Here is a 14,898-nt window from a genome sequence, read left to right as displayed (position 1 = left end):
GACAAGGGGGTGCGGGGTCAGGCCTGGCGGGGCGAGCGTCGGCGTGTCCGGTGTTGCTTTAGTTCCCCGCGTGCAGGCGGCCGTGGGGGCCGGGCAGGTCTCGGGCTCGGTTCTGCGGAGGAACAAACACCCTTGTTTAGGGGTTGGTGACGGGGGGACTGAGGAGCCCTGAGGAGCCGCGCGGGCGCGGTAACGGCTGGGGGGGGAGGGGAGCGGAGTTGTGGCAGCGTTGGCCGGTAGCTCTGTATTCCTGAGTGAGCCCGCGGAGAGCTCGTGCAGGCGTATAATGCTATCCCTGACGTTACAGACCGAAAGGTGGTTTTACGCTGCTGCTTGCCGTACGCAGGATCTTAAACAGTGCTACCACTGCAGAACAAGAACGCTGCTGCTTTGTCAGTCACAACCATCTCTGTGAGAAGCGCGTACCCTACGGAGGATCGGGCACGTGCAGTCACTGAAAGAGGGTGCTTTGTAGATACTCGAATGGAATGTATGTGTGACGTGTTTGTTGTATCTGTTATATAATTTACATAATAGGCCTGTGCTCCATTCATTTCCACCTAATATTCGTGTTACTAAACAGCATAGCTGTATAAGCCTCAGCATTAACTCCTTTTTTCAAGCTCCTTGTTACATTGAAACTCTGTTTGGAGTACAACACGAAAATTCTTTTCTGTGTTAATCAGCCAAAAAGAGCGAACAAGAGCTAAAAGATGAAGAAATGGAATTGTTCACAAAATATTACATGGAGTGGAAAGGAGGAAGGAAAAGTGGCAATACGTCATACACAAACATACCACGATTTTACTACAGGGTAAGTGGGGTATCCAGATAAACTTCAACAGGAGGCTATTCTGTGTTATAAAGAAAGTTGTGCTTATTCAAAGGGACAGTTCAGCTTCACAAGCTTAAGTAGGCTGAAATCTGAATGATGTGGATTGCTAAGCTTAACTTTTTGTTTTGTACAATTGTGGATTTCAGCAGTTTCAAATAATTACTAAGCATCTCATCAAAGGCCATGAAGTAGTTTGCTAATCAGACAGTAGGCTTGGCAAACTACTAAAGATAGGAAGTCCTCTTTCTCTTTCAGAGAAACTTCCTGTTTTAACTAAATTTTGACATACCAGTGTTATAAATACGTATCTCCCTGTTTCTGTTTAGACACAATGGGATGCTGCTTCATGAAAACAGTGGGTCATTGGCCTTGCAGACTAAAGATAGGTCTGTAACTTGCATCATCCAGCAGAAATGCTTGGTCTGGCAACTTACGTGTGAGATGAATCAGACTGGGATGGGGGAATATGGGAGCACGAGTTCGACATCTTGATATTGCTGGCATTTGTCAACTTGACCACTGAGCTGTCGTCTAACCTCGCATGGTCCCATATTCCTTAGGATCATGAGTTTCTGCCAATTAAGTTCTCAAGTACCTATGTTTCAGTTGATGAATACATATGCAACCATCCAAGTTCTGGTAGTGCTGTACAGTTGTGCCTGTAAACATCGGCAGAACTTTCATACTAAGTGTTCTTCCATCTGTTTTGTTGGCCAAAACAAGTCTAGTAGACATTCATACTTCTGAGAGTCAGGCCTACCAGAAAATAGAAAGTGCTGCTCTCTCCTGAGTAAAAACACAGTAGTAAGTGTCTTTTATGTGTGAGCCCTTCTATCTTGCAACTGTGGGGAAAGTGCTTACTGGATGGGTTATCAGGTATGAGGTAGGTCTCTGTCTCTCATGTTAAAGATGTCCTGCTTTAAATAAATATTTTGATATTTAAATAATTTGAGACAGTACGCAAGTGATATCCCTGTAGAAGAAGCAGGTACCATACTGCATTCTGGTAGATAGGTCGTTGTTTTCTGTTGAGTAAACAGCTTCATCAGAGCATGTGAGTCAGGACTACCTAAGAGTACTTGCTAGATGTGTAGTTTTTGAATGGTACCACTGTACAGATAATTAAAACACCACAATGTTTCTAGCTGCCAGCTGAAGATGAAGTCTTGCTTCAGAAATTAAGAGAAGAATCTAGAGCAGTCTTTCTGCAAAGAAAAAGTAGAGAGCTGTTGGATAACGAAGAGCTGCAGGTAAGAAAATATCTTCTGTATGTTTTGTAACGGCTTCTGACAAGACTTCCTCTTTCTGCTGAGTTTGATTATCTCCTGTCTGTCCACAGACTCTTGTGGTAAGGTGCTTTGTATTTGGGCACGTTGGCTGGTTGTGAAGTACTAGCTAAAGCTGAAGTGCTGCATAGTCGTGGGCTGGTAATGTCAGTGTAAAGCTTCCTCATTATGATGTATATGAGGACTAAATCAATGGTTTCTGGTTTTCCAGCACATTCCAACAATTTCCCTAGTGGGCCCAGAAGAAGAAATAAGTTCTGTTTATATATCACTGAGAGAGACTCCAAAGATGGTTGAGTTTACTGCAGTGCAAAGACAAAAGGGATGTGACCCTAGAAATCCTAGTGAGTGAGAGAGAGAGTGTGTGTCTGTGTGTGTGTAACACCAGTTTAGAGCAGTTGAAATATCGCTTGCTTGTTTTTCTGTCTGAACTGATGACGTGTACTGATAACTGAGATAACCTTGCAGCAAAACCACATCTTTGCTGCATTTCTTAGATGCTCTGTCTTAAGCACATTGACATCTCTAGAGAGATACCTTCTTAACCAAATATAAATGCCTTTTAAGAATCTATGGTTTCTACTGGACAAACATCAGACATCTCCGATGATTGGGGAAGAAGCAATGATCAACTATGAGAACTTCTTGAAAGTTGGTGAAAAAGCTGGACCTAAGTGCAAGTAAGGCTTTCTTCTCTTGTATATGCTTACTTTGGCTAAAGCTAAGTGCTGCTCTAACTTTCAGTTGCTAAAATAGATGGAAACAGTTTAATGGTGAGATAAAATCATGTCCATGTAGTTATTGATGAACTAGTTGCTTTGCATCCTTGCAAAGGTGTATTGCCATACATCTCTGAGGGAACTTTTGATAGAGATGTCTGCAAGAGGTCTACTGCATCCTTTTGAAGAAATTCTTATCAGCATGAGCATTTTTATGATGTTAGTGGCCAGTAAACAGCACATTTTGTATTTGAAGAGGAAATCATGTCTCCAGTGATACTGCCGAACCTTCCCTAATATCTTCTGATGGAAAATTTCCTACCAGGTGTCCTGTGTACAGCATACAGCGAATATTCCTTCTTTACACTCCTGTTGGAGACTGCTGTTGTGCACATAGCTTTGTGATTGCGTTTTGGGCAGAAGCAGATTAGTTGTCAGTACTGGCAGTTCCGTTTATGTGCATGTTGTTGTAGAAGATTGGAAGCTACCAAAGATATTGTACTAAAGAGAAATTAAATTGAATGAAAACTCTCAAAACACCCACATCACTGAAGAGTCTCATGAGCAGCAAAGGCAGCTGCTTTTTATTGAGTTTACCATTGTTACTTGGTAGATCCCACTTGATGGGTGTAGTGTAGCAAATTAATGTCTTTGAATACACAGAACACATTCTATATTGTTAAAACAGTATTTTAAAGTGTCTCTAAGTTCTGGATACTGTAACTGGATCTGTCAGTGCAGTGTAATCGGATGCATAGAAGTAGCTTTGTGTTTATGTTTTACAGGCAGTTCTTCACAGCTAAGATCTTTGCTAAATTACTCCATAATGATCCTTATGGGAGGATATCTATCATGCAGTTTTTCAATTATGTCATGCGAAAAGGTTAGTTGATGCTTCTTTTGTGTTAATGAGAAATTGTTTTATTTTCAAGGCTATTTTAAGCTTTATTAATTACTTGCTGTTCTCAACAGCAGTGAGATCTAGCCCTTGATTGCCAATGCTGTTTTCCTGGAGGCTTGGGGTTTTTTTCCGGTTACTAGGAGGTAGGAGTTCACCCTACCTCTGAAATCCACCTCTCCCCTCAGCCAGAGATACCCTTGATCTGTTTGTTATATATTGTCATTCTGATTTCCTTTATTCAGGCAGTACGGTGAAGAGCAAAACAGTAAAGTTACGTTGCGGGTGTGATCCTAACCACTGTGATCAGACTGTCTGGCAGATAGCTTGCTTTGCTGTTTTTCCTTCTACAGAGTGGTGTTATCTATGTTTTCTAACTGTGCTTGTCAAATATATCAATATGTTCTTGTGCTTGTCGCTATAGCCTTACCATATTTTCAGCTATTTTTTATTATAAGTAACCTCTTGGGCTGAAAAATGCAATTTATTTTTTTTTTAAATCCGTATTAGATCTTGTTTAAAAAGATGAGGCTGGCTAGCAGAAAGGAAGGCTGCCTCATTGCCTTGTCCCCTGGCTACTGTGTTCTTTGGTCTGGTAGAGCCTTCAGGAGGGGAGAATGGCACCTTTCCCCAGAGCAGCTCAGCTTGTTTAACTTAAAATCTTGTGGTGCAAGGGATGAGAGATGTGTTGGGCAGGAAACCTGGTGAGTAGACATGCAGAGTATGCAAGAAAGGGGTAACAGGCCCATTTGCAACAAACAGCAAACCCAAAAGCTGCAGGATAGGAGACTTGTGAAGAAGTGTGTGAAAATAGTATGCATTTCAAAAAGGCTTACCCGGCTGGACACAACAGAGATTCTTTTTGAGCTCTCTTTCATTTGTTTCATCCAGAAGTTTTAAGTCTTGTGTATTTATGGTGATACCTCTCTTCTTAAAAAACACAAACAAAAAAAACCCCACCAAACCCCCCCCACCCTAAAAAACCAAACCCCAAAAATCCCCAACCAACCAACCAAACCAACACAAAAAACCCCACCAAATTTAGAGACAGGAAGCCTTCTGGCATGTCCCATCTCAATCAGATTTCATTTTCAGACTCTGGCCAACATAAGGTCCCAATGCAGTATTTGTTTGCAAGTCCCTCTTGGGTCAGTTGAATAAGGATCCTTGGTTTTGCTAGCTTACAGCATTGGAATTGCCTAATAAAGTTAGCCCAGTAGCATGCCTGTGCAGTAGCTGAGATCATTTCTATTGTCTGTTGTACAGTGTTCCATATGAGGGCTAAAGACCAGGCCAGGTATTAAAGGAAGAAAAGATTTAAATTACGGTAGGAACTTTCAGTTAATACTTTAGATTGGAGTTGGTGATTTCCATCTGTATTTACTGCTGAATGTCCTTCAGTGTGGCACTGAAAGGAGGGGAAAGTAACAGATGATGGAGTTACTCTGCAGCTGCTTGAGCTGATCCAAGTTGGGGCAGTGCAGTCCCACATTTTACCTTGTTTTGATGAAGCTCATGCAGCGGAGCGGTCAGCCTCCGGAGTGGTGCTGCAGCAGGGAAGAGGCTATGTCACCCTGAGCTTAAGTCATCTTAAACTGCTGTGCCTCAGGTGCGTGATGCTATTTTCTAACTAGGTGAACTCATTAATGAGCTTTTGGGGTTTTTCTTTTGTTCGTTAAAGTTTTAGGAATAGCTGTATGTATTCACATACTTGTGCTGAACATGTAGCATTCTGTCTTTCTCCTTCCTACCTCCAGCTGGAGGATTTCTTACAGTCCGTGGATTACAGCCTTTCTTCCTCTTTCTTAATGATCTGCACAGCCCTTTTGGGAGGGGATGAGTGAATGGTGAAGTTAATAACTGAATAATGGTGAAGCATTTCCCGAAGTGCCATCTGTCTCCAGTAATGCTCCCTCTTTAGGAGGAAAGGTGGTTGAGTCTGTTGGCTTTGTCCAAACAAGTCGAGCCTAGTAGAATCACGTCAGGCTGTATGATACACTTACCTTTAAACTTCAGCCAACAAAGAAACAACCTCTGTCATCTCTGAGTGATACTTAGTCCACCTGGACAAACACTTACCTTGAAGAGATGAATGTTGGTATGAAGCACAGCTCGTATTTCATAAGAGGAACTTTAAAACTGTTTCTTCATAAAATGAAAGCTAAATTTAACATGGAGTGTGTGAATAATAGGTTTTATGCCTAATATGTACTTCGTCTCTGTTACTGTGCTTTAACAATGGCCTCAAGCATGTTGTCCTGTAGATTGTCTGATTAATGTGCCTTCTCATTGCAAAAATAGATGCTTGTGCTATTCTAATTCTCTTCTTGTAACTCAGAAGTGAGGGCAGGACCTTTGGCTGTAGCTGCAGCGTCTCGTGCTGCACAAGGGACTGCAGCAATCTGACAAGCAATCTGTATACGATGTTGTACAGCTGCTTTTAATGTAGTGAAAATGCGCTGCTACACATATCTCTAGGTCAGCAAGAGAGAATGAATCCATGTGATTCCATGTACCAGATAAAATGTGGTGTCTGCTCAGCTGTTTCTCACATCTAGTTATGTAAGGCAGTCTTGGCCACAGCGTGCCGTATATCACCAGTAACTCTTACCAACTTAGAGACTGAAACGACGTTTCTAAGCAGGGCTTGTACATGTCATGGCTTTGCTTAAATCTCAGAAAAATGAGAAAAAGAGAGAGGCACTTAACATCCAACAGTGCCTTGTGGCCTTTAGAATAACTTCAAATTTTGGTGAGGCGTCAAAAACCCCCTAGGCTTCTTGCATTGTAATTCTGTTTTCTGTTTTACAGTATGGCTTCATCAGACAAGAATAGGTCTCAGTTTATATGATGTGGCAGGACAGGGCTACCTCAGAGAATCAGTAAGTAAATGATTCTTGATTAACTTGATGTCTGTCTTTACTCAAACAAGAGCATCAGAAAGGCTCCAATTTTCTTCCAGTCTTACCTCCTAAAAGTTTGTATCATAATCTAGATTTGGAGTGGGCACATTTGTTTGGATAAATCGCAGTCTCTATATTCTGGAGATTTGGTGGCGAGAGTGCTGCTAGCCTTTTTAACATATGGGTAATTCTCTGAAAAAGAGATCGGAGATATGAAGGTTTCATGTCATTAGCACTTTACTAGATTTAGTAGGATATGGTAGAAGTCACAAAGAAGGATGGATAGAGTGGGCCTCAATGAATTATTCTCCTGTTCTAACAGGAGTTTATATAAAATAAATAAGAAGGTTCTAGTTACCACTCTACTTTACAAAAAGATGTAGTAAAGAATATTCAACAATAGGATAATCCAATTAGGAGTTATGCATTGGTATTTGAAAAAGGTACAGCTGAATGCATTTATATTTACATGTAAATATCATCTACTTTGTTAACATTCTGCTTTATTTGTAGACTGTTTCAGTCATGGCATCACATGTGCATGTATATGACCTAGGATTCCTTGCATGGAGGCAGAAGCTTTTTTGCCTGCTTTCATGTCTTTCCTGCATTGTTGCAGGATTGTATTCCTAACAAAATATACTTGAAAGCCAGGGTGGAATATAGCAAACATCCAACAGTAGTACTGTTTAAAGCTTGTTTCCTTTTCTTTCTTTATTCTGCAGGATTTAGAAAACTATATTTTGGAACTCATCCCTACTTTGCCACAACTGGATGGTTTAGAAAAATCTTTTTACTCCTTCTATGTCTGCACAGCAGTTAGAAAGTTCTTCTTCTTTCTGGATCCTCTCAGAACAGGTAGGTCCATGTTTTCAAAATTCTAAATATGTGGGAGTATTTTCACTTTCAAAATGTTTCCACCCAAGCTACTTGTGTTTTCAAAGTAATATGTAGTTGTCTTTGTAGGCTTTTGTTCAGCAATCTTGTATTTGAAGATTAATCTCCACTGAAGACTGTAAGTCTTTACGTGGGTCTAATAATCTACTTCTACAGCTAATGAATTTCTATGAGATACCCATCAGCTGTGGTACTATAGAGTTATCTCATAGAAACTGACAAATAAGATATTGTTTCATCATAATGCATCATTAGCAGCAGCTAATTTTATAAGTGTTTTAGGGTGAATAGGAAACACAGCAACTAACAGAACTGTTTGGCAGAACATCCACAGAGCTGTGGAAATGCTCAAGAATGCTTATTGTGATGTGCTTCTCCTGTGATTAAATTTGTGTGCACCATGTAAACTCATTAGAAAAGGTTTGCAATTACGGCTGCTAATCCTTATTACAGACGTAGCTCCCTCGGACAACACTTTGCCTTTTTGTATGCCCTTCATTTAAGTCAAATTGCATGTGTTTTCAAGATCTAGCTGTGCCACTTGAAGATGTCAGAGTTGTGTGGGCAGTAGCCTCTGGCAGAGGTAATTACAAACAATAGAGAGGGTGTGTGTGAAGTTACAACGCCATTATTTTGCACAGGTGTTTGCGCAGTGTCTGCGCACCAAAGCTACACCAGCAGGAGTGCATTCTGCCACCTTACCTTTGTGTCACTTCTGTAGTTTCTGAAGATGTTAAAATACCACATCACTTAAAGAGACTCTATAGCTCCAACAAATGTTTTAAGCGTGCTTTCTTTGCATTTTTTACTGTACATTTTGAGTTGATGTTGAACACTCGCATTTTTTTATCTAGTTTTCTGGCTTTCAAGGCTTCAGTATAACTCCTCTTCTGCCAATATCTGGCTAGTTTTATTCAAGTCGTTTTAAAAGCTATTTTTATCTCTTAAATTACAGTCTTATCCTTGATGTTAGAAGTCGGTTTTGTTTGGTTTTGTTTTTTTAAAAAGGCTTTTTTTTTTCTGCTCAGAATACTTCTTTCTTAAGTAGAACTACCTAAATGAGAACAGTCAAACGGATGTGTTGGTTGGGCAACTGTTAAAATGTGTTTTCCTTTTCTTGCTGCAGGGAAGATAAAGATACAGGATATTTTAGCTTGCAGCTTCCTGGATGACTTACTGGAGGTAAAGATCTCTTAGCATATACTATTGTATTTTAATTTACTCTTTCTGAATTCTAACTTTATGTTTCACTTAGTTAAGGGATGAAGAACTTTCTAAAGAAAGTCAGGAAACAAATTGGTTTTCTGCTCCTTCTGCATTAAGAGTTTATGGTAGGTTCCTTTATATGTGAACACCTTTTTTTTTTTTTTACTCTCCTCTTGTATGACTTAGTCGTATTCTTAGTGTTATTTTTCCTCTGTTTCCTCTGGTTTTGTCTCTTTAAATCCTGCTGATAACTTGTCTTTTCAACTCGTGTAGCCACCCTTTCAGTCTGTCTTCCCGACTTTCTTTACAGTTTCGGTTCTCCACTGTTGTTCTTTACAACGGTTTTATCCTCTGTCATTTTGTGCTTGTTGCACAAGGTGCAAGATTCCTCTGTAACCGTCTCTTTTGACTGTTCTATTCATGCTTTTGCATCACCTTTAGCTCTTTTTTCACGCTTACAGCAGATCTGTTTAAAATAATATGCTCTTAGCCTTCTGCTCCTTTCTCTGTATACACAGCCTTTACTTTTGAGCCATTACCTTAGAATAGAACTATTAACTCCTCGTTATGGGAATCGCACTTCCCCTCCCCCCATGTTCGGTGCTCATTTATGATGCTCTATGAATACTATTGTGGATCTAGAATACTTCCCACTTAACTGCCTTAGCTTTATGATGAAAATTAAATAAAGGTTAAAAAAGTGCTAAATTTTCTTTCTCTGTTGAAACAGTTCTTTGCTGATATAGGTAAACTGTGTTTTGCCCTCTATATCTCCTCCCTAGGGCAGTACTTAAACCTTGATAAAGATCACAACGGCATGCTCAGCAAAGAAGAACTGTCCCGGTATGGAACAGGGACTCTGACCAACATATTTTTGGATCGTGTTTTTCAGGAATGCTTAACGTATGATGGTGAAATGGTAATCACATATTTTCACTTTGTTCACAATATAAAACCTTTGGCTCATTGAGATGGAAAATGCCTCATAATCAGTATCTTTAAAATAAAGAGTAGCTTGAGGTGAAGTAACTTTTGTTTATCATCGTGCACACAAATAACCATGCAGCAGATTAGAAAATTGATTTTCTTAGCAGCAAGGTGATCGCAGTGTGGCTTAAAGACAAGTTGCTTGTTTTGGAAAGCAGAGGTGATACAAAATCCAGACAGCCTAGGATGAAGCTTCTTCTAGATTCAATAACAAAGTGCATGTTGAAAAAATGTATAGGTGTAGCAATGCTTTTTAGTTACATGTAATTCTTTAAAGAGGACCAAAGACAAGTGGCACACTTGCAACCAGTGGTTAGCTAACCTGTCCACTGCTTCATGAAGACAACAGTGTTTTTTGTTGTAAGCTTTCCATAGCTGTGAAAAATGGGAAGTCTAACTAAATTAGTTAAAATAGAAACATATCTATATTTATTTTGAAAGCTTTACTTCATGTATTGCTACTCTTGTTGTCTGCATTCAGATGACTGAACTCTAAAAGTAATAAATTACAAGTTCACTATACAGTCCTGCTGCTGCCTTAGCAGTGTTTTGTAGAATCACAGAATCACTGAGGTCGTAAGGGATCTTCTTCGTTGCCCTTTGCTACAGTAGGTCCGTCTCTCTTGTACGGGGGAGACCAGGACAGGACCCAGCGCTCAGATGTGATCTGAGTAGAGGAGAAGGGTCACCTTCCTCGGCTTGCCAGCAAAGTTCTTCCTAATGCAGCTCAGGATGCTGTCAGCGGCCTTTGCTGCAAGGGCACGTTGCTGGCACATGTTCAGTTTTGTTGCCCATCGGGACTCCCAGGTGCATCTATGCAAAGCTGCTTTCTGACTAGTCAGCCCCCAACATGTACTGGTGCATGGGGTTATTCCTCCCCAAATGCAGGATTTTGCATTCCCTCTGTTGAACTTGGTGTGGCTCCTGTCAGCCCATTTTCCCAGCCTGTCCAGCTCCCTCTGAATGGCAGCACGACTCTCTGGTTTTTAAGGTAGACAGGGTTATTATATACATAGGACTGAAGGATTTCTGTCCTTGTCACAACTGTATCTTGATCAGGAAACCAAGAATCGATACTAATGAAAAAGTGTGATACGTATTTCTGATGTCTACTAATGCTTCTACCACACGATTTGCCAAACTACCTACTCTGGTCTAAGGATTATATACTTTAATTGGACATATAGTTCACCGTTTGGTAACGGTAGGCTTACTGCCACTGGATGTTTAATTTGTGGTAATGAAAACCTTTTATATGGCTTTTCTTCGCTAGTTGGGTATGTTCAGCAGTCTAAAGATGTGTTAAACATTGTTTGAAAGTATATATAGCATGTTTAATTTGGATTTATGCTCGGAATCCTATTTCACCTCTAAAATGGCAGGTTTTCCTATCGTCAGCAGCCATTAAAAACTAACTTTTCTGTTCACGTTGGTGGTAGCAGCCATTTTCTATTTCACATTGTCTTTTTCAGAAATAGACTGATCCCCTACAATGAAATAGCTGCCAATTATAAAGTTCCTGCTTGCAAAATCAATTTAGAAAGAAGACTGTAATAAACATGATTGTATCTACTTTTAGGACTATAAAACCTACCTGGACTTTGTGCTTGCATTAGAAAACAGAAAGGAGCCTGCAGCTCTGCAATATATTTTCAAACTGCTTGATATAGAGAACAAAGGATACCTGAATGTCTTTTCCCTTAATTATTTCTTTAGGGTAAGTCTCTTTATACAGGTAGGCCATTTTCTGTGTTTATAGTGTTATAGCCTGTGTGCTTCTGCATGCAGATCTGCAGGAAATCACTTTAAATTACCAATACCTGCTGGGAGGCTAGTAACTACTTCTAAGAAGATTTAAGATATTAAAAAAAAAAAAATATTCCAAAACTTGGAAAGAATTCAAAAGGTATTTTCAACATTTAATCTGCAGTTGAAATTAACTGTTTTGATTTTGTTTAGGAAAAATATTTTCTATTGATTTTGGGGTTTTTTTGTAAATGGAAATTGTCCTAAAATTGCCTAATGGTTACCTATTGAAATGTCTTATGATGGTTCTAATTGCCCTTGGTTTTAATTTCCACTGTAATCCTAAAATTCAGTAGAAAAAATGAAAAGAGCGAAGTGCAGTGATGGGCCTGTACAGCTGTGGGATTTTTCATTCAGTGTATTGATTGCAAAAAGCTTTTTGCATTTTTCATATTCTGTATTTTTCTGTTGCTCCCAGAATAGATTTAAAATAAGCTTAAATATTTTTGTTGCTGTTAAAATTAACCTAGGGCTTGTAAAGTCTTCCTCCAAATTGTGGTTTGTGTGTGAGTGTTTTTTTTTGTTTTTCTTCTGGCTTGTGGTGGTTTTGGTTTGGGGGGCTATGGATGTTTTGTTGTTTTGTCTTGTGGGTTTTTTTTTAATAGATACCTGAGGTATATTGGTGGTGTTGGTTTAACCTGGCAGGCAGCTAAACACCACACAGCCATTCGCTCACTCCCCGCCCCCCCCCCCCCCCCACGGGGGAGGGGGGGAGGAAAGATAGTTTAATAGGACAGAAAAGAAAGGGAAAATAATAATAATAATGATGATAAAAGAATATACAAAGCAAGTGATGCATAACGCAATTGCTCGCAACCCACCAACCGATGCCCAGCCAGTTCCCGAGCAGTGGTCACCGCCCCCTGGCCATCTTTCCCCCAGTTTGTGCTGAGCATGACGCCACATGGTATGGAATATCCCTTTGGCCAGTCTGGGTCAGCTGTCCTGGCTGTGCCCCCTCCCGGCTTCTTGTGCCCCTCCAGCCTTCTCAGTCGGTAGAGCATGGGAAGCTGAAAAGTCCTTGACTAGTGTAAGCACTACTTAGCAACAGCTAAAACATCGGTGTGTTATCAACATTATTCTCATCCTAAATCCAAAACACAGCACTGTACCAGCTACTAGGATGAAAATTAACGGCCATCCCAGCCGAAACCAGGACACTTGGGAAGGGAAATGTCATGCAGTAAAATGTAGTATTTTTGCTGTGGATGGTTTAGGCTGAGTTATGAGTGTGATGGTTTTTTCATGTACAAGATTCCTTCAGTGATACCTATTCAGACACAGGGACAAGCATTTCAGTTTTCTTTATGTGGGTCTCTGTATTATAACTGTGAAAATAAACAATGTCATTGTACTTAGCCGTATGCTCCAAGTATGGGGAACAAGGTACATACTTCGTTCAGCTCCTTAAGTAAAGCTATCAGGCTTGCTCAAGGCATAATCTTATATCCACATTATTTCTATATTGCAATACATCTCCAGTTGAACATGAACTTTGATAGTGACTACAACCATATCATTTTGTAAAAATAAGACTTATTATCTGGAAGACTTTTTCTAAAAAGGAAAGGCTCCTTTTTTGAAAACAAACAAACAACAACCCAAAAAAACCCACAACTTTTTTTTTTCTTTTAGTGCCTTGGAACCATCAAACAATTTAGGGTGGAATGGACCTTTAGAGGTCACGTGCTCCTACCATCTGCTCAGAGCAGGGCCGGCTTCATGGTTAGGTTGAATTGCTCAGAGCCTTACCCAAAACTCGCCTGGACATCTCCAAGGAGGGAGACTCTATGGCCTCTTTGGGCAATGTGTTCCAGTGTCTGACTGCCCTGCCTGAGAAGACTTTTCTCCCCTCACCCTTTCTCCCATCTTTGTCTAACTGGAATGCCTCTTGCTGCAGTCGGTGTCCACTGCCTCCTGCCCTTTCACTGTGTGTCTCCAGGAAGACTCTTGCTGTGTTGTCTCTAACCACCTGCTAGGTAGTTGAAGATATTCCCCCACCACCCCAGCCTTCTGTTCTCCGGGTGAATTAATCCCCATCTCAAGCCTCTCCTCTCAGCCGTGCTGTGCTTTAGCCCCCTCAAGCATCCTGATAGCCCTCTAGTGGGTTCCCACTTGGTTTGTCAGTGTCTCATAAAGGGAAGCCCAAAGCTGTGAGGCTACATCTGGAGTACTGTGTCCAAATGTTGAGTCAGGAGGAATAATCACCTCGCTGTACCTGCTAGCTATGCCTGTACTAATGCAGCCCAGTATTTATCTGCTTTCATCACTACAAGGGCACCCTGCAGATTCTCGTTCAACTTCTTGTGCACCAAGACCTCCAGCACCTTTCCGGCCAAGCTGCTTCTAGCCAGCTGGCCCCTAGAGCGTACTGCTGCATGGGGTTATTCTGCTGCAGGATTTTTGCATGTGCCTTTTGAACTTCATCATGAACTTCATTTAGTAATTGTAGCTGTGTTGCATGCTTGATGGGCAACTGTCAGGCCAGGACTTGGCAATACTAAGGGTCCTAGAGAAACTAAGCAATGACTCATCTTCTCTCCCTGCTCTTACAGCTCACCATTCCCACCACTTTCTCCATTTCTGTTCACATGGCAGTAGGATTCAGGGAAGCCAGGGGCTGTATCAGCTGTCTCTGACTGATTTTAATAAAGGGTGTTAATTTACAGTTTTACATTTTACAAAAACATGAATTTTAGTGTTGTCATAGTACATAAGTGATTCTAATATGAAAGCAATTTAACAAGGTAATTCTGCATAAGCTACTGCTGTATAGCTATATCTGTGCATGTCTCCAGTTACATACTTACTCTATGGCTTAGTTATTGAAAAGATTCCTCGACTACAGCAGATGCTTTGACACAGTCAAAATGTGTCCCTCCTTTAAACTTTTGGAAATGGAATGTTCTAAGTTTTCCTTGACATCAGAACAGTTCCTTTTGACTCTGTGAATAATTGCTTTTCTGCTAGCGTAAGCGTAGGTAGGTCTGCACCTACAGAGGCTATGCTGGTACAGCTGTGCTGACAAGGCTATGCAGCTTGTGCTAGTGAAACAAACAGTTTTGTTCATAGTTGCTGTTGGCAGGCAGAGGTTTGGTGATGCAGCTGTTTAAATAGTACCACATTAAAAGAACTAATAGTGGGGAATACTATTTTGCTCAAAATGAGAAATGCCCACTTACGGCATGAACCAAGAGAACCCTTCCATGGACAGACAAATGCTCAAATAGACAAATACATCGTCTCCCTCACACTACTATTTGATCAACCAGAATACAGGTTCCATTTTCAAAGTAATTGAAAGTGTCAGTAGCCGCACTGCTTTGTCTGTCTGCTGGTTGGTCTTTCCCTTCTCTCTTTC

The 14,898-nt window shown here is 40.6% G+C and overlaps 1 protein-coding gene across 1 annotated transcript in view; it reads left to right on the top strand.

Moving 5' to 3' along the window:
- The window catches only part of PPP2R3C (protein phosphatase 2, regulatory subunit B'', gamma), a 17,531-nt gene that overhangs the window by 1,058 nt on the left and 1,575 nt on the right, over positions 1-14,898 (top strand). The window contains exons 2-12 of the mRNA XM_009319462.1: positions 687-814; positions 1,981-2,085; positions 2,689-2,801; positions 3,626-3,723; positions 6,550-6,620; positions 7,367-7,499; positions 8,065-8,121; positions 8,665-8,720; positions 8,794-8,869; positions 9,527-9,663; positions 11,311-11,448. Coding sequence (XP_009317737.1) covers positions 687-814; positions 1,981-2,085; positions 2,689-2,801; positions 3,626-3,723; positions 6,550-6,620; positions 7,367-7,499; positions 8,065-8,121; positions 8,665-8,720; positions 8,794-8,869; positions 9,527-9,663; positions 11,311-11,448 — 1,112 coding nt within the window. The remainder of the gene's footprint in view (positions 1-686; positions 815-1,980; positions 2,086-2,688; positions 2,802-3,625; positions 3,724-6,549; positions 6,621-7,366; positions 7,500-8,064; positions 8,122-8,664; positions 8,721-8,793; positions 8,870-9,526; positions 9,664-11,310; positions 11,449-14,898) is intronic.

The sequence above is a fragment of the Pygoscelis adeliae genome, unplaced genomic scaffold (genome assembly GCF_000699105.1).
Source record: "Pygoscelis adeliae isolate BGI_AS28 unplaced genomic scaffold, ASM69910v1 Scaffold71, whole genome shotgun sequence".
Lineage (NCBI taxonomy): Eukaryota > Metazoa > Chordata > Aves > Sphenisciformes > Spheniscidae > Pygoscelis > Pygoscelis adeliae.
Note: the sequence above shows the minus strand (reverse complement) of the source record. Positions and strands in the feature narration are given on the sequence as shown.